Raw genomic sequence first — 20,275 nt, forward strand, 5'->3', positions numbered from 1 at the left:
TCACAGAACTTAATGTTAAAAGTCTTCCCAGTTGTCTGATGTCTCATGCATTTTACCATTATAAATGAACCTCATAATGAATAAAGAGTGTGGTTTTAGATATAAATGGAAATGAATTAAATATATCAGTATGTTAAAGAACTATCAGAGCTGAAACAAGACTTTTGTGATATTAACCTCACACATTAAGAAAATGCACCCATCTCCCCCTCATAGGCTCTCTCCTGGAGTTACACACAAACTACAGTTATCTGAAAGCAGGCAACTTCGGTTGGGAAAATGCCTTGTGATGGCTATTCTTGGTGGTCCACTTGACTAAATTTGGGGTGAACTATAATCCAGAAATAGAGAGCACACCTGTGAGAGATTTCCTGCTTGATTTGAAGTGGGGAAATCCACTTCCAATCTGGACCTTTGAAGAAGGAAGAAACACTCATTTGACCTAGTTCTTGGGGTGGGAAGACATACATTTAATATGGGCCTCACCTTCTACTGGAAGCCTATACCGGAACACAGAAGAAGGAAGGTTTTTCTCTTTGCCTGTCTCCCCTTGCCTTGCTAGCACATCCATTCCTTCACTGGCACAGAGCCCACTTTGCTGAGGTTCTAGCATACACAGAAGATCAGCTGAGACACCCAGCCTTGTGGAGCTGAGCAACTCAAAGATTCTTGGAGTTTCTATTCTCAACCAGTCATTGTTGGATTAGCTGGAGTGCAGCCTGTAAGTCATTCCAATAAATTCCCTTGACAGATGACAGACAGACAGGCAGATATTCGTTCTGTGACTCTAGAGAACCCTGACTAATACAAGCCTCCATAAGATCCAGCAGTGAGGCATTTTCTTAATTAGTTATTGATGGGACCATTGTGGGTGGTGCCATCCCTGGGCTGGTGGTCCAGGGTTCTATAAGAAAGCAGACCAAGCAAGCCATGAGGAGAAAGCCAGTGAGCAAAACCACTCCATGGCCTCTGCTGCAGCTCCTGCTTCCAGGTTCCTGTCCTGATTTCCTTGGATGATGAAGAGTGATATGGAAGTATAAACCAAATAAATCCCTTCCTCCCCAAGTTGCTTTTTTGCCATAGTGTTTCATCGAGCAATAGAAACACTTAGACACACACACACACACACACACACACGTCCAAAAGTAAGTGATGGCGTGTTAGATCTGAGCACTGTACCCCCTGTGGAACCCTGCTTGGCACTAGACTGGGTGGAAAGTTGAAAAGCAGATGGCCACAGTACCGCCTAAGCTTGGCAGTCCTGGGTAAATTACACAAATGCTTTTCTTAATTTCTCAAACAAAAAATATTTATTTCCAGAGGCAACACCACATCCTTCCATCCAGGCAGGGGCCAAAAGAGCCACAGAAGGAAGGGGATATGGAGATCTGCCACTGTCATTAGCCTCTGCTCGGTGGCAAACGTTTGCGCATTCTTAACACTGACAACCTTGAAAAGCAAGACTTCCACTTACGAAGGGGGGAATGGCGATGAAATCCCTATGGCCACTGCCCAAGAGATTTCTGTTTTCTTCCCACCTTGGGAAACATCATGTGGCCAAAAAACAATACCAGAAAGAGATGATGTGCAAAGTTCTAAATGCTGTCATCACAAAGAAAATAAATGGTGGGGTTGGAGAGCTGGCTTAGCAGTGAAGAGCAAACTCAGATTGGTTCCCAGAACCCACATCCAGTAACTCACAACCACCTGTGACTCCAGTTCTAGGGGACTCCATGCCCTACTCTGGTCTCCACGGCACTGCACACACGTGATACACATAAGCCCACAGAGGCACATACATGCACATAAAAAATAAATCTTTTTAAAATAATACATGAAAGAGTTAAAGATATTTCAAATGAACCCCATTTCTGCTCCCAGAATGGATTTCTACATTCTTTTCTCTTTCCCTCTGCCTACAATAATCGTTGTGGATATTTACCTGGTGGAGGAGAAAATGATTTCTCTCCAACATAACTCAGGAAGACCTGAAGAATTTCTAGCACAAGTACACTCTATGTTCCTGAGGTCCCGTCTACATCTCATCTATAAGCAACTGTGTCTTCTTAAAAACCATTAGCATCCATGGCAATGACTGTATCGCTTTCCAGAAAGATTTCAGATGTCATTTGCATTCTTTGTCATTATAAAATCATTCCATTCATACAAATTTATGGTTTTTTCAATCAATATTACATTTTATTGTCTGTCTGTTGTTGCTGGTATTTTTGTTGTTGTTGTTGTTTGTTTGTTTGTTTTATGAAACAAATTCTCACTATGTATCCCAGCAGTAACTCACTATATAGACAATATTGGCCTCAAACTCACAGAGTTAATCTCCTGAGTGCCCCAATTAAAGACATAGGTTACCACATCCATCCATTTCATTGCCATTATAACAGGGGATAGTCATATTAATATTGAGCATTTTCTATTCGTGGTTGGTTGGAACACACTTAATCTTTATTACAAACTGGTCAGTGCTCACATTATCTCCTAAGGACATTGACCTAAGGACCATCCAGCAGCAGTGAGCAGCAAACTCAGGATTCAGATCAAGAGCTGCCTCCACTGGCTTCTTGGGACCAGTGTGCTACACAGCTTTTTGAATTCTTTACTTAGGTCGGTGCTGTGCTCTAAGGCATCCCAATTAAATTTTACCAAAAATGTCAGTCTCGCCTTCATTTGCAGTATTCAAGGTCTTTCCAGAAAATGATTAATCAGTAACAAATGGACACAATAATCATGATTCCAGAGATAACACACAGACTCACTTGTAACTTTCCACCTGTCTGCAAGAGGAGACAGTGATGAAGGAATCTGTGCGGGCACTGTAAGCGAGAGGGCCAGGCAGAAGAGAGCCCGGGAGAAACCTGCCAAAAGCGTAGCTTTCCTGCTCGAACACCATCAGCATCCCATCCATAGACTGAATACAAATTAAATCTCGACCTAAAGAAGAATTAGAAGAAATTAAATACCTTTTTGATAAATTTAATGTTTAATAATCACTGTTATGCTCAAATACATCACAGTTAACTTTATCCGACAAGATCACGTCAAGGTAGCTTCAATTTTAAATTGCAACACACTGAAAATATCAAGTTAGTAATATCAATACATATACACATGCCCCAAATTTTATATTTATAAAATGTTTGTACTTTCATAGTATGTTCAATTTCATATTCATCAGGTATTCATCCTTTTAACAATATTTCTTTTATATATTATATACCCAAACCCTCAATTTCAAAATAATCCCTAAGAACAATCATAATCCTAAAATACTGTTTTCCCCAAATCTGACATATAAAAAGTAGTTCTCCAGGGGACTAGTTCATTGTCATATGTCTCTCTCATGCTTTCATATGACTTAGACATCAAGCATAGCACAAAAGGAGCCAGGGATGCCAACCAAAACTACAGTACATGCATAGCATGTACAGCTCTGAATGCAAACCCCAACGCACAACACACCAGAACACAAACACGCCATGCAAATGAATATGCACTCGTGCATGCTCACACACATGCACAATGCACAAGCATGCATCCACACAGACACAGACTTGTTTTAGGTATTAGTTTTGTATAAGTCACAGTGATAGACAGAATTGAGACTGAAAGCACTGAGGCTGACAGGTAACAATTCCTGCTTGCCCTGTAAACTGACTTTGAAGACGTCTCCACTGTCAGTATATCAGTGTTGGTTTTAATACTTCTTAGAACACACTAGGATGAAGATGACAATTTCCCTGATATAGTACACAGCCCCTAATCTGACATTGGATGGTATAGCTCTGCGTGCTCTGCTTATGTACCTTATAGCCCTACTATGCAGGGAGTAACTATACCAGGTAAAAACCACTTATTAAGGAATAAATAAAAGGTCAATCCCCTAGTTTGTCATTTTTAGCTCAAACTTTAAGCCTTAACTTTAAACAGTTAAATCCTATGGGGACAAGTCCATATTGCCTTGGATATCAGTGATATTTTTATGTGTAATAAATATAAACTTTACAGTGACTTTGCTAGGAAAAAAATTAAATTGTATAGAAACAAGTGATATTCTTATTCTACCTGAATAAGAACATACATACAAGTGGGCAATTTTCAAAAGGATTTTCACATGCTGCCTAAAGAGATTCAAGAGAAAGCAAGTTGATAGTTGGTGTTCATTACCACAGAGTACTGTAGCTCATAGTGACTGCCACAGCTAAACAGTCTTGAAAAGTGTTAATGCTGGTTGAAAAAAAAAATGTCTCTCAAGGCTCCACTTCTTTTGCAGCAATTATTTGGTTGATTAGTCTCTATTTTTATTTTATTTTTATTCAATCTTTATTCATTACATCATTTGTATGTGGTCTATGTGGGTGTCCCTGCTATGAGCATGCATTCAGAAACACAGTCGATTGGTCAGCTACCCTGGCAGCCCCACCCATCTATCAGCTGCTAAGATGAGGCAAGAGGTGAAACAAACGCTGTAAGGTCTCCACATGCAAAGCACAAACTTTTTACAAGGAGCATGCTCAGATATTCAGCAAGGTTTTAATTCTATTTTTACTATGGTCCTAATGATTTTCGTGACTCTAAAAAGTTATTAATAACCCAAGAACGTTAGTTAATTTGTAAAGTAAGTATAATTGCAAAAAGTTTCAAGTCTGCCAACTTATCATCAGCAAAGGCACCAGGACTGCACAATGCGAAATACAGTCCTTATTGAGGGATATTTGTACACTGTATGAAGCCGGATTGCTGCGACTGGTGTAATATAAAGCTGAGGAGCCAATAGCTAGCCAGGAGGTATAGGCGGGACTTCCAGGCAGAGAGAACTCTGGGAAGAAGAAAGGCAGAGTAGCCAGCCAGAGGAAAACAGGAGGTGCAAGACATAAGAAAGGTAATGCCACCTGGCAGAACGTAGATTAATATAAATGGGTTAATTAAGTTGTAAGAGCCAGTTGAGACAGCCTAAGCTAAAGGCCAAGTTCCCATCATTAATAATACGCTTCCATGTCGTTAGTTGAGGGCTAGCAATCTGAAGGCAGACTGGTGAGAAAGTCCCTCTACAGGTCTTCAAGAAGCAGAATGCAAAGAGAAAAGATCGTCTCCGAGAGGACACTGGATATCCGCATGCAAACTGGGAAAGAAACAGAGGAAGGAAAGACAGAATTGAGTCCTTATCATATACCAAACTCCTCAACACAGGTTTAAACATAAGCCTGCCAGAGTCCTAAAACATAGGAGAGGCCAGCAATGACTGGTCTAGGAAATGACTTCTTTAAAAAAAAAAAATAGTGCCAAAAACATAAGCAACAAGAATGAAACAAAAAATAGAAAAGTGAACCTGTCAAACTAAAGCTGAATAGGAGAGGGGGGCAAAGGTAAGCAGGCAGAGCAGGGAAAGGTGTTTGCAAACCATGTGGCAAGGGCTAATCTCCAAACCACATGACGAACTTACAAGTCAGTAAGAAAATGAGACCTGAAAGGAACTTTTCCTCAGAATGGATACAAGTAGCCAACACTCATATGAAAAGCTGCATCATAATCATGAGGAAACACAACTCAAAATATCACCCACACATGTCTGGGGAGAAAGGAAATCTTGCCATCAGAAGCAACACGGTAACCTAAGGACATTATGCTAGAAAAGCCCAGCACAGAGGGCAAATCTGCATGCCCTCAGGTCCATGTTAAACTTTACAGGTCATTTTGGTAGAAACACAGAGTAGAAGCAGTTAGCAGTTAGCAGGCATCAGGGAACGGGCAGAGATGGGGAGAGAGTAGTCAAAGGGAGAAAGCTGTAGTTGTAAAACTGGTAAACTCTAGCACTGAAGAGAGAATGGTTATGCCTTGTATATGTGGAATCTGCTGAGAATCGACCTTATGTGTTCTCATATAAAAAAAAAGACACTAAAAAGATAACTAAGGAGTGATAAATACATTAGATAGCTTGGTTATAGTAATTATTTCACAGTAAATGCATATATGTGCACACATATGTTTAACATATTTCAAGCATCACACTGTGTGCCTTCAGTATAAAAAGCTTTTGTTTGTCAATTAAACCTCAAAGAAGCTGTAAACAGAGTTCCAACATCAGAAATAAGATGTTAAAGATGCTAACATGTGTAGCATATACAAACCACACAATAAATTATATGATGTCATTAGGAGGGTTTTTATTGCCTGTTTAGCGGGCCCAGGAGGAAAGAGTATCATTATAGAAAGGAAGTGAAGACACCATGAGCAGTGAACAGTGTCTAAAGCTAACAAAAGGGAAGACAGCACAAGACACAGAAGACACATAAATGCCAGACATGGTGGCTCGTCCAATCTCAGTACTGGGTGGCTGAAGCAGAGGGCTTGCCACATGTTCAAGGCCATCTTAGGCTACACACTGAGTTCCAGGCCAGCCAAGACTATATAACAGGGTCCCATCTTTTAAAATAAAATAGTAATAAATAAGTACATAAAAATAATTTTTCAAAGAAAAGGAAGCTCAGTATAAGAGCGATTCAGCTTACATATTTCAAAAAGAAGAAAGTCCATATAATAATAAATTAAGAGCAACTGCATGAATTTCATATAATTCAGTGTAGCCTAGATCTTGTGGCAGAATGCTAACTGATCCCCCTATAATCATTCTTTAGCATGCCAATCATGAATTATCTGCAGGCATACAGCTATCCAAAGTAAAGCATACTTCTAGTCCTCTGTTAAAGACATAGCAAATGATTGATGTCGGATGACCTTACCGAGGGATGGTGTTGAAGTATTTGTGGATGACAGAATGCAAGGCATGCCCCTTTAAACACTGCAAATCAGTCACTGTAACTGCTGGCTACAGGTGTGACTTAAAGTCCCAGAACCACAGCCTTAGCATAACAGAATAAGGAAACAGGACTTGAAGAAAACTTGAGCCCAGGAGAAAGCTAGCACCTTTGGGCCCTGTGAGCACAGCATAAAGATCTCCTTTCCTGAAGCTTCTGCAGCACAGAGGAAAATACTTAAACTACTACATCCAAGTCAGCCAGCTGCCTCTGGAGGCAGCTCCTCTAGGTCTGGGTCCAGTCCACCGATCACTGCTGTGTGGCTGGACTGCTGTCTCCCGGTCCAGCAGGTGGCACACCTACCTCAGTTCCTTCTATGACAACTAGTTACGTAGGAGAATTAGACCCAGGCGTGTAAACTGATCAACACCTTCACCATGCATACAGCTGCTTGAAGTCGCATATGTGGTACCTGGCGCTGCAGAGCCTGCAATTTCCTGCACACACACCTCACGATGACACCTCTGTCCCAGGTTTGCTTCCAGTAGCTCCTCTTCCCTGCACCTTCCTCACCTCGTCTAGGGAAATCCTTTCCATCTCTTTTGCTTTAGCTACGTGGCTTCCCCTGGTCATCCATGCCCCGCCCCAGCCCTCCTGCCACGCCATTCTTAGTTTTAAGATTTGGGGGGAATGACCTCATTGTGAATTTTAAAATAGTCCCTGACTTTTTTAAAGTCAACTGATTAGCAATGCCTAGTCACAGTTCAAGGACAGGTATAGTTTACGGTAGAGGAGAGAGATCCAAATCTCTAAAATGAGACACAAGTAAAGACAAGGGCGAGACAGTCAAATCAGAGGCCATTTGGCTTTTCAAAGGGCAGAGTTAAGATGGAAGACACTGTCTCAAATCTCTGGACCTAAGCCTCTGAATTCTGCAGGCAAGAAATTCGCATAAATGATGGGGGCATGTGGAGTTGGGTCTGTGACTCTGAACCAAAGCAGGTCTTCCCATAAGTCTCTCCTTTCCCTTCAACCATCCTTTGCCAGTGATTTCTCAGAAGCCCATTCATACTTTCCTCTTGAACAGATTAGCTATTGAAATGTCTTGTTTTGTATCTCTCATTAACCCTGAGCTCAAGGCAGGAACTCTGTTGCTCCTGGGTGTGAACTGTAAAATGCCCGGCTCAGGGGCTCCACAGAGAAATGTCTTTCAGGCGGAGCAAGCTAAGCAAAATAATTCACTCATCCGCACTTCAGATGAGTGAGGATTTTATTCTACAAATCTCACATACATCATCTGAAGTATGTAAAAAATGCTTTATTTATTACAAACTTGGCTACTAATATTTAGAAAAATGTAGAGATCAACCCAAAACATAACTCAAAAGTAAATAAATAAATGAATCTTTCAAATCACTGCTTTGGAACCCACTTGAGAACACATACCAAAGGCTCTTCTTGGGGATACGGGGAACAGACAGAATGGTCCACAAAAGTGTTGAGAATGTTCTAGGTCTGAGAGCTCAGAGACAACGGGAGATTTCAAAGACGCCGTGATGGCCACGCTGAAGGGTCCTGACACATGGCTAATATTATCATAAATGCTCTACTGTGCTTCCTTATAAGACGTGGAATAATACTAACAGAATAATAACATTAGTAAGTAATACTATCATTTATTACATATCTATTAGGATCTCAGCATTGTGCTAAAGAATTAACCAGCATGTTAGCTGCCATTGTCAAGAACTCTAAAAATTAGGCCATGCTCCCTCTTCTTACATCAAAATAGTAAAACTCACAGAGCTTCATTAACTCACTTAATGTCACAGAATTAGGAAGTGGTAGAAGTAACCTGCCTGTACTGAAGTGCACTGACGGCTGCGGAGAAGAGCGTTACATCACTAACTCTGAGTTACATCACTCACACTGAGCATGCGCAATGTGCATGCTGCGCTGAGAATCGCGCACTGCAGAAGACCAGCGCACCATTACAAAAACTCTCCCAGAAAGGCTTCATGATAAAAGTGGGGTGCATCAGCATCTGGAAGGCTGAGCAGCAGCGGTCAAGGTAAAGGGGGAGGAAGTGTCTGGGCGAGAAAGCGAACGTCTCAGAAGCAGCAGCAGAGGTGCTGAGACTGGAGGTACAGGATTCGGCCAAGACGGCACGGAAGTGAAAGGCACAGGCGGAAATGCATGGTAACACGATGACGATGACGCTCGAAAGCTACACCTATAACTTTTAGCGAGAAATTATTAAGAAAGTTGAAGATTTTGTCATATATTGGACAATTAATCATTAATCTCAAACAGAACAGAGCAATCCTGCAGTTTTAAATATTTGTAAGATCTGAAGAAATTGTGAAAAGGTCTATCAAGCCCATTTTGAAAGGATTTTCAAATCAATAAATATATTTTTTAATCTCTAAAAGCGCAGGGAGAATTGTGCCTGAGGGTGGAGAACGGAAAGGAGACTGCCCCACCGTGGAGCCTCAAGGAATGAGCACTAAGTAAACAGTCTATCTCGTTTCCTGACGCTAGAATATACAGCCAATGTGCTAATGTGATTCATAAAATAGCAACCAATCACATGCTGAACTGACCGCTAGATTCACGGCTTAATAAATTATAGTCTATTCACTAAAATGGCGAGTAGGAGTGTGTTTGTACGGGCATTCCCAGGAATTCTTGCTGCCATGCGTGGCCCAGGAAATTTTCTGTCACTCACGACTGTGGCAACAAAGACCCTGAAGCAGGCAGTCCAGGAAGCCATTTCCTGCATCTCTGCTCTCCTCTCCCTGGAGAACCCACACAGCAGAGTCAGGGGAGTGACATCCATGAAAGACGACCACCATTACTCAGTGAGCTACATGCTCTCTGACTCTCTCTCTGCTCGTATTTCTTTCGCACACTGAGTGAAAATACAAGAGAAGAAACGCAAACGTGCCCTGCAGCCAAGCACAGATTGCTGTTCAGCAGGCAACTGTCAGAAGTCTTTGGTCTTTCTCCAAGCCGGAAAAACACATGAAAAACATCTGCACAGGTAGTCACAAAGGCAGGCTGGACACATCAGCAGTCTGACTCACAGGAACAAAAGAGTCCAGCAGTCTGTGGAACTTCCGCTCCTTTGACACGGAAAAAAGGTTGTTGTTGTTACCAAAGGAAAAAAACCTCTGAAATACTAACTCATTAATCTTTAAGCAAGCCTAAGTCAAGAATGATGAAATGTGTCTGCTGTGAGCAAAGACATAAAAATGTTCAGAGTAGGATTCCAAAGCACACTGCCTAAAAACAGCCTGCACGTGAACTTCAAACCTTATCCAGGCTGCAGATCTGCCATTAAATATCCTTCTAAGCTTTTCACTCTTGCTATTGTACAAGGAAAACCACCACCATCTCTTGGAGATGTGCACAACCTCTACTCAACTACAAATGCTTGGTAACTAGTTGAGGACAAACAGCTAAACTCTCTTGTTGCTGTGGTAGTTTGAATAAGAATGGCCCTATAGGCTCAGATGTTTGAACACTCTGTCCAGGTGGCAAACTTTTGGGGAAGGATTAGGAAGTGTGGTCTTATTGCAGGAGGTGTGTCCCTAGGCAAGGGTTGATTTGAGGTTTCTAAATACTCTGGCCAGTTCAAGTTCTTTGGTCACTCCCCCAACCCCACCACTTCTACTTGTAATCAAGGTGTGAGGCTTCAGCTGTTCCTGCCACTATGTCTTTGCTCCAGCATCCTTGATTTTAACCTTCTGCACCAGTAAGCCCCAAATGAAACACTTTCTTATATAAGTTGCCTCGGTCATGGCATTTTATCACAGTCATAGAAAAGTAACTAAGATATTATTCTTTTACCTTTTGGTTTGAACACTTTAAAAGTAATTTGTGATTAATCATAGTTCCATTATATATTTAGATTCTATGTTTATAACCTTAGTTATAAAGGAATAAATAAATTTCAAATCCTAAGAAAACAGAGGAGTAAACAAATAGAAAACATATTTAAGTAAATAGCTAATAGTTTTAAGTATCAAAGAAAATAACACAGGTTCTCCATGACTATTCAACTGTTGCCTCAAAAATAACTTTGGGACACTAATCTCAAATTCAAGAGAAAACATTGAGTCTGCATACCAACTTTTCCTGTGGACGTGACTTTTGACATGCTAATGTGTCTCTTCTTAAATGAAAAATGTATAAGTTTCAAAAAGACCATTACTGTTTTTCACCAAGTTTTTGTTTGGTTGGTTTGGTTTGGTTTTGGTTTTTCGAGACAGGGTTTCTCTGTGTCCTAGCTGCCATGGAACTTGCTCTTGCAGAGCAGGCTGACCTTGAACTCACAAAGATCCACCTGCTTCAGCCTCCCAAGTACTGGGATAAAAGGTGTGCGCCACCACAGCCCATCTCTCACCAAGTTATTTAACACAATCTTTTCCCCTTAAATGTAAACGAAATAACAGATGATTAAAAGGATCATAAGCATTCATTGAATTAGCATTCCATGTGATGATTCATTGAGAATTCCATGTTAGACTTGGAAAGGTCCTAAGCGTGTGCTATTATCACTTCCATTCAAAAATAACAGGATTGTGTCCGTGGGTGTAGAATACAGATATTTTAATAACATTCTCCATTAACAGATGCCACAAACATTCACGGTCTGACTGGTATACACTTGGAGAGACATGGCTCAGTTTATATGAAACCTAATTAAACGCTACAACAATACAAGAACAAGGGCATGTGAAAATAATTTAAGTAGCTATGGGCACATGATTAGTATCTGCAAGAATCAGAAAACTCTGCAGAACAAAGATAACACTTGTGTCTTGTGAGCCGAGTTGGTGGGCAACCGGAAGTAAAAGAGGATGGAGCAATATGTCCGAAGCCATGGACTGTGACAGGGATGTAGGGAGGGTGTCAGGAGGGAAGGCAGGGGATGGGGGAAGACACCGCGAGGAAGAAAGCATGTTCCTCAGAACTGGGGGTACGGCTGCATCTCCCCAGGATGGCCGCATCCATGTTTTCGTCCTGGGAGTGCCATCACTCTCCTCAGCTGGAAAGCAGCAGCATGAAGTGGACATTCCACAATACAACAAGTGCACACTTCCTCACACATGATAAGTAGCCAATTAACAGTGAACAAACTGTCCCTCACAGACCAAACTGTGAAAAAGTAAATCAGAGGAGAAAATTTTCCTTTAGGGAAAATGTGGTGGGGGAAGAAACACACACATGCACACACGCACCTTCACACACATATACGTGCTCACACTTAGATACCACACACACACCGAAACTCATCCTCTTTGGCAAAGCAAAGGGTTCTTCTTTCTTTTTAAGATTTTAACTCTGGAAAATCTCCCAGAACTTGGGTCCATGTGAACCAGGGGCTGTCAAGATGATATTCTGCCTAAATTAGGTTTACTTCCCCTGACAGCAATTTTCCTAACGTGGTAACTAACAAAATCACTTTGAAGAGTGTTCTCTGGGGCTGGAGGGACGGCTCAGCAGTGAAGAGTCCTGCTGCGCAATCATGAGGACCAGAGAGTGGATCCCAGCGCCCACACAAGAAGCTGCACAATCATGAGGACCAGAGAGTGGATCCCAGTGCCCACACAAGAAGCTGCACAATCATGAGGACCAGAGAGTGGATCCCAGCGCCCACACAAGAAGCTGCACAATCATGAGGACCAGAGAGTGGATCCCAGCACGCACACAAGAAGCTGCATATCCAAGACACGCCTGCAACCCCAGCTCTGGAGAAGGCAGAGACAGGAAGGTTGCTAGGGTTTTCTGGCTAACCGCACAGAAGAACAACTGCGGAGGGCCAGTATTCAGGAGAGACCCTGCCTCAAAGGAAGAGCTGGAGAGTGGGTGGCAAAGGAGAGATCTAACGCCCTCATCTAGACTCCTACACATATGCGGGTGCACTTACACTTGTGAAAACATACATACACATACTAAGTACATAATCTTGTTTTTAAGTACATTTGTGTCAAAATCCTATCTTGGAATAGAGAATGAGCTGTCTCTTGACTTTTACTGCACTACCCAAACATGCACATGGGCCCATTCTCATTCACTATGTGCTCATTTATCCTCTCTCTCTCTCTCTCTCTCTCTCTCTCTCTCTCTCTCTCTCTCTCTCCACACACACACACACACACACACACACATCCACTTCATTAATTCTAAACAGTATATAAGAGACAAGACAGATACCATCATATAAAAGAAGCCACAAGAGATTCTGTCTTGTTGCTCATCAAAAAGACAAACCCTTTGAGACTGAGGAGGATGCTGGGGTCTATGTTTAATAAAAAGTAACTAGTTTCAAAGCCAGATAAACTACTCAGATAGACAATTATAAAAAATCCAGAGAACATTTACAAAAATATTAAAACACACAATATTTCTTAAGTTGTCTTCACTTTGTCAAGCTACTCATCATACACAATTCAGCCCATGAAAGAATAAATCTAAAGGCAAAGTATTTGCTTGTTTTATACTGCCACTTCTCTTGATCTTAAAATCATTAGCATATCAAAAGGAATAAGAAAAATCATAGTTTAAACTCACTTTGTTCCCACTATGACCAATCAATTGAAGTTGGGGCAGACAAAAGTTTGGAAATGCTGAGCTGAGGTTCAAGCTGATAGAAGCACCTATGTTTTGAGAAGGCAAATCAAGCTGAACTGGAGACCATGACAACACCGACTACGCTTCCTGAAATGTCCGTTTCTATCCCAGGGTTCAGTATGCAGGGAACCAGAGCTTAATATATCAGATCTTGCTTTTTCACTAAAGAACGCAGTTGGAAAGCTCTGTCTTTAACAAAAACCACAAGGACAGATAGGCTACAACAATCATCTTCAAGTCACAGTAACAACGTCCTAATGTCCCCAGAACAAAGGACAGGATTCGCCCACAGAGCTTTTTGGGGCATCAATGACATCAGGGCAGCCTGACGGCTGACGACGGCTCATCACAGTCAGAGGACAACCCTTTAAGGGCTAGCATAAATTCTATTCACCAAGCCAGGAGCAAGCCAGGTTTTAAATCCTATCCAGGCCTAGGTGACTGTGCTTCAGAAACTCAACAGAAAGGCTCAGGAAAACAGAGAGTGAGGAGAGGGCTCCCTCTGCTGTCCAGCACCAGCAACAGCTGACCTGAGTTGTGACCAGCAACAGCTGACTGGAGTTGTTCGGGTGTCTTTTGAGACAGTCTCACTATGTAGCCAGGCAACCTTTGAATTTCAGTCCCCCACACACAATACCCAGATAGAAATTTACCTTTTTAGAAATGTTCCATATTTCCTGGGATTCTCTTTCTCCCTATCAAGGACTCTTCATTTGATGCCTTAAAACACTGGAATGTGGGATGCGGCAATAAATTATTATGTAAAAGGTTTGCCACGCAAAGTTTAATGTGCAGAACCCACACCAAGTGCCCAGTATGGTAGCGTGTGCCGGCCGCCCCAGTTCCTTGGGGTGCACGGGTCAGCCGGCCTGGTCTACTTAGAGAAAGACTCTGGGAGAAGTAAAGGTGGGCAGTGACTGAGGAATGGTGCCCAAGGCTGCCCTCTAGCCTCCACGGGCACACACAAGCGTGCATATGAAATATCTCTCCCTCCCTCCCCCCTCACACACACACACACACACACACACACACACACACACCAAGAAGATTGTTATCACAAATGTGCGACTAAATAAGACCACTTATATATTTCAAATGAATCTCTCTAAATAAGTGTTCCACTGTCTGGGTTACCTGAGAGACATCATGCAGAGGGGAAAGTAAAGAAAGAAAGCCGAAGTGAAGTGGGTTTGAGGAGAACAAGGATGGCAGTGTCGTGTCTCACAGAAGTCCTAAGAAATTACTGGAATCAACTTAAGGACTCAACCATAGAGGCCATATAAGCAGTGCTGGCCTGCTCATAACCAGCACTTCTAACCCAAGTGGCTCTTCCATGAGGGAGGAAGGCAAACCTGTCCTGGTGTGAAGAAAACTGAGGCTCAGGGAGCTCTCTGGTCTGCCGACACACACAGCTGTCTTCCAGCCTCCTCGCCAGCTGTGTGGAACCATACAGTAGGCACTAGTGACAGCTCTCTGATTCCAAATTTATTATGGCCTATCATCAGAGCTACATGTTGTATACTTATATTTTATTTTATTTTTAAATCTGATGTTAGAAGTGTTTTTATTTGACAGATAAAGCTTGATATAGTTGATATCATCAACAATAAAGTTAAATTATTAAAAAAGCAGAGAAAAATCAAGTAATGTCAATTCTCTATGTTGAATAAAGTATTTGTTAAGTTTTTAAAGGACTTTAAAGTATATCAATACACTGCCAAAAAAACAAAGGAAATAAAATTCAGAAGCCAAAACCTAAGTGAAAGTAGAACCCACAAAGGTACACAGAGCCCTTGGGACATTTTCCTAAACCAGATAATCTAACCATAAGCTTAGGTTTTCATGGTCTCAAATGACATAAAGGAAGGAGAGAATAAGGAGGAACCACCCAATATGGGAACCCCAAAAGACCCTCACAATGTCTCCATTCTCATCACCACATGGTAAAAACCTAAGACCACTGAGAGCTTGACCCCAATCTAAACAGAATTCAGAAAGAGCATTACCTCAGTCAAAGGGAAGGAAAATAAAGTGCACATATCAAAACTTGGAACCAGATGAAGGAAGAAAAAACTCCCTGAAGAATTCATAAAATTCATGCTGATTTTAATGTTAGTTTGCAGACTAAACCATTCTATCAGAGAGTCAAAAAAAAAAAAAAAAAAAAAAAACACCTAAATCTGTGAATTCAGAATAAAATGGTCCTGGGGTAGAAATACCACCAAGCACCTGACAAAAGAAAGTCCAAACCTTCAAAGGAACACACCAATCATTCACAGGGATGAAGTTCTGAAGAATGTAACCTCAAAGTCAAAATCACAATATGCAAGGACCTGAGAGAAATATGAGCAAGAGACAGCAACTTAATAGCAGAACCGGAATCCTAAAGACTTCACATTCTGAACATGACAGGACATAAAAATATGACATTCTCTAAGCTTAAGGAAATTAAGGCAGCATTAAAAATACAGTCAAGGGCAAGCTGAGCAGACCCAGAGGTGTACCTAGCCAGGGCTGAAAACCTCCCAGACGTGTGACGTATGGACTTGAGCAAAGCATCCCCAAGTGTGTCCGTCATGTTTCCGTCTTAAATTACGAGCTTAAGCTCAGCGTGCTGCGCGCATACTCTAGCTGAGCCTGCTCCAGAGTGTGCCCACCGCTAAAGCACTCCTGAATATGTATAAGTTCCCAGATAAAATCTCGAGACTTCCTGTGCTCATGAGAGGCACTGCTTCCAAAATAGATCCCATGCTCTCCTCTCCTGCTGGGTCTTTAAAAAGTACATACAAATATATTATGTATGACTATACATATGTATGTATACGGTACGAGATTCTTATCAATGGTTAAGCAGATTTGTATCAGAACCTATGAAAACAGATGCTGGAATGGAGTTAACCAAGCTAGCATGTATCCAAGAGCAGGCTTAGAGGAAGAGCATGGCCAGCCAAGCATGGTGACCTCGGCACTCAGGAGGCTGAGAAAGGATGACATCCAGTTCAAGGCTAGCCTGGGCTACAGAGAGAAACACTGTGGCAAACAGAATTTGTCATTCTAAAGATTAGTGATGTAGGAAGAAGAAAAGTAAATCTAAATAAATCATGTAACGTGCATCTCAGTAACAGGGAGGAAAATACAGTGAAGTCAAAACTCACAACAGGGCAAAATGGCCTTGCATGCACACAGCTGGGCGGAGCTAGTGCAAGAGAGTGAACCGCCTTGCGTTCAATTCTCAGATCCTCCAACAGAGGACAGTAAGTGAATATCAGAAGGACAAATGATGGCTGAGCGTTATCTAGAATTAGTGGACATCGGGCCTTCAGATCCATTTAAGCTCAATAAACCCCGTAAGACAAGTAGAAATAGATCGGTTCTTAAATGCCCCATGAGAAATTACAAAACACCAAACAAACATGTACACAGGCTCTCCTACCAGCACATATAAAACACAGATCATCTAATAAAAGAAACAGGCTCATCTAAGAGCTTGCTTCCTTCAATGAATCGAAAACGAACTGTCAACATAGCCCTGCAGGCCCAGCCTTCCACACACGTGCACATGCACACACACACTCCCTCAGATACAAAATAAAGCTAAAGATAAATATTTAATCATTAATAAAACAAGGATTCTACTCACTATAGAAAGCAAAGACATCATGTTCCTAAGTCCAGTACCTGGCCCTGGCCCCAGCATTCCTCATGGGCCAGGAAGCACTCTCCAAACTGAACATGGGATCACGGATCACAAGTTCGCCCCCTCAGGAGAGCCAAATTAATCAATAAACCCCTTCATATATCTTTATTATTATCACTTCTCTCTTCATAATTGTAAGTATATAATTTTGTACTTATTGGTTTTAGAAATGATGTTTTTAACTTTCTTCTCAAACCAAAGGGACCCATGTGCCTACTGACACAGGGAGTTGAGTTTTGTACATATGTAGTTTCCCAGTGGGACCAGCATCTTTTGCTGAGGATACTCTCTTTTCTATGGTGTACATTTGTTGGCCTCTGTGAAAAAGAAGGGAGAGAGGGAGAAAGAGAAAAAGGAAGGGAGGAAGGGAGGGAGAGTGGGAAGGAAGGAGAGAAGAAGGGAAACCCATGCAGATATAGGAGTGTGGCTTCATGTGTGGGTCCTCAACTCTAGTCTATTATTAATGAGTTTGTTTTATGCCAATATTACGCTGGGTTTTTTTTTTAATACTATAGCTCTGAAGCATATCTTAAAATCTGGGGTGGTGATACCATTAGTAGTAGTAGTACTTAGGATTGTTTTGGTCACCCTGGGTTTTTGGATTTTCATGTTAAATGTAATTTTTTAAATTTCTGTGAATAATTGCATTGCAATTTTATGGAAATTGCATTGACTCTGTAGATTTGTTTTGGTGGGACAGCCATTTTCTCAGTATTATTCAGACAGTCCATGAGTAAGGGTGGTCTATCCATCTTCTGGCATCTTCAGTTTCTTTTTTTTACTGTCTTAAAGTTTTCTCTGTACAAGTCTTTTACTTCCATGACTAGATGTATTCCAAGATATTTTAATTTTTGAGGCTATGGTGAATAGTAGTGTTTCCCTGATTTCTTTCTTTCTCAGCTGTATGCAGGAAGGCTATGATCTTGTGCATTTTTGCTATTTTGCTGGGTGCTTATCAGCTTTGGACTTTTCTGATAGAGTCTCTGGAATCTTTTATGTATAGAACCATATTGTTTGCAGATAAGGACACTACCTTCTTCCTTTCTGTTTGTAGTCTCTTTATCTCCTTCAATAGACTCTCAAGTACTGTGGTGGACAGGAGGAGGCATCAATGCCTTGAGGATGACTTTAGTGACACATTTTGAGTTTTCTCCATTTAGGAGAACATTGGCTATCAGCTTCCTGTATATTGCCTTCATCGTGCTAAGGTATGTTCCCTGCATCTGTAGGCTCTCCAGAACGTCCATCATAGATGGACACTGAACTTTGTCAGCGGCTATTTCTTCATCAAATGAGAGGAGCATGTGGTTTCTGTGCTTTATATGATAGACTATGCTTTGAATAAATGCCTGCATGGATATGGGGAATGATAACACTCGATACTCGCGGGAGTACTAACTGGTACAACCATTGTGGAAATCAGTGTGGAGGCCCCTCAAAATACACACACAGAGAGAGACAGAGACAGAGAGAGAGAGAATACAGAGAGAGAGAGAGAGAGAGAGAGAGAGAGAGAGAGAGAGAGAGAATACAGACAGAGAGAGAGAGAGAGAGAGAGAGAGAGAGAGAGAGAGAGAATACAGACAGAGAGAGAGAGAGAGAGAGAGAGAGAGAGAGAGAGAGAGAGAGAGAAACCTAGCATGTGACCCAGCTATCCCACTCTTCAGCATATATCCAAGGACTCTCTAACCTACTACAGAGACGCCTGTTCATAATATTCATTGCTGCTCTATTCACAATAGCCAGAAAATGCAAACCGTCTAGATTTCCATCAACTGAAGAGCGGGTAATGAAAATGTGGCTTATTTAGACAATGAAATACTATTCAGTATCAGAACGTGGACCAAGAATGGAGTTGTGTGAGGAGAACTCTGAGTGCTTGTGAGAACAATCCAAGAGAGCAAGAAGAAAATCTTGTGACCTCAGTTTCTCAAAAACATGAAATTGTTCTTGGATTGTTTCTTCATGCACCTCCCAAGTGCAGCAGATAGGAGTGAGTTTTCTTCAGATTGTTCACTATAAGGGGTTATTGTTATTTGTTCATATGCTTCCTTAGAAAAACATGTTTTTGCCATGCATGGCTAGTCCTCAGCATGTGGCTTGTCCTCTTATGATTGGACACTATAATCATGGAACTCTTCTTAATCTTTGAAGCATAATTTGTCTGAGGCTCAGAATAAAACCGGCTACTGCATAGGATTAATACACCTCATTTATCTGCTCCACTCTCCCAGGCCCCACCATCTCTAGAGCAGCAAACAATTCAGCTATTAAGAAAATGAACACAACTCTTTATAGACCTTCAAAACACAATACTCAACTTCATATGAAAAAAAGAATAGCTAAAAGCATTTCTGTACAATAAAAAATAAAATAAAAATAAAAAACTTCTGGAGGTATCACCATCCCTGATTTCAAACTCTACTACAGAGCAAGAGTAATAAAAATCACATGATATTGGCATAAAAACAGACACGTGGATCAATGGAATAGAATCAAAGTCCCAGAAGTAAATTCACACACCTATGAATACTTATTTTTGACAAGAAGTCAAAATTATACAATGGAAAAAAGAAAACATAGTCAACAAATGGTGCTGGTATGCTGTATGTTGGAATGTAAAAGAGCGTAAATAGATCCATATCTACCACCCTGTACAAAACTCAAGGCCAAGTGGATCAAAGACCTCAACATAAAACCAGATACAATAAACCTTATAGAAGAAAAGGGGGAATCGCCTTGAATGCATTAGCTTAGGCGACAACTTCCTGAACAAAACACCAATTGCACAAGCACTAAGATGGAAAATTAATAAATGGGACCTCATGAAACTGAAAAGCTTCTATAAGGCAAAGGACACCATCAATAGGACAAAAAGGCAGTCCACAGAATGGGAAAAGATTTTCAGAAACCCCAAATTTGACTAAAAGATAATATCCAAAACATAAAAAGAACTCAAGAAACTAGACATCAACAAATTAAATAATCCAATTTTAAAAATGGGGCACAGATATAAATAGAGAATTCACAATAGAGGAATCTCAAATGTCCAAGAAACACTTAAAGAAATGTTCAACAACCTTAGTTATCAGGGAAATTCAAAGCAAAATGACTCTGAGATTCCATTTCACACCTACCAGAATGGCTAAGATCAAAAACACAAGTGACA

The 20,275-nt window shown here is 41.2% G+C and overlaps 1 protein-coding gene across 5 annotated transcripts in view; it reads right to left on the reverse strand.

The window, feature by feature from the left end:
- Bbs9 (Bardet-Biedl syndrome 9) overlaps positions 1-20,275 on the reverse strand; it is a 402,621-nt gene that overhangs the window by 287,654 nt on the left and 94,692 nt on the right. For all 5 annotated transcript variants that reach the window (XM_050124914.1, XM_050124916.1, XM_050124915.1 and 2 more), the window contains one exon: positions 2,775-2,949. In XM_050124914.1, the coding sequence (XP_049980871.1) occupies positions 2,775-2,949 (175 nt within the window). The remainder of the gene's footprint in view (positions 1-2,774; positions 2,950-20,275) is intronic.

This window comes from Alexandromys fortis, unplaced genomic scaffold, assembly GCF_014885135.2.
Source record: "Alexandromys fortis isolate MF-2015 unplaced genomic scaffold, M_Fortis_MF-2015_v1.1 scaffold_204, whole genome shotgun sequence".
Taxonomy (NCBI): domain Eukaryota; kingdom Metazoa; phylum Chordata; class Mammalia; order Rodentia; family Cricetidae; genus Alexandromys; species Alexandromys fortis.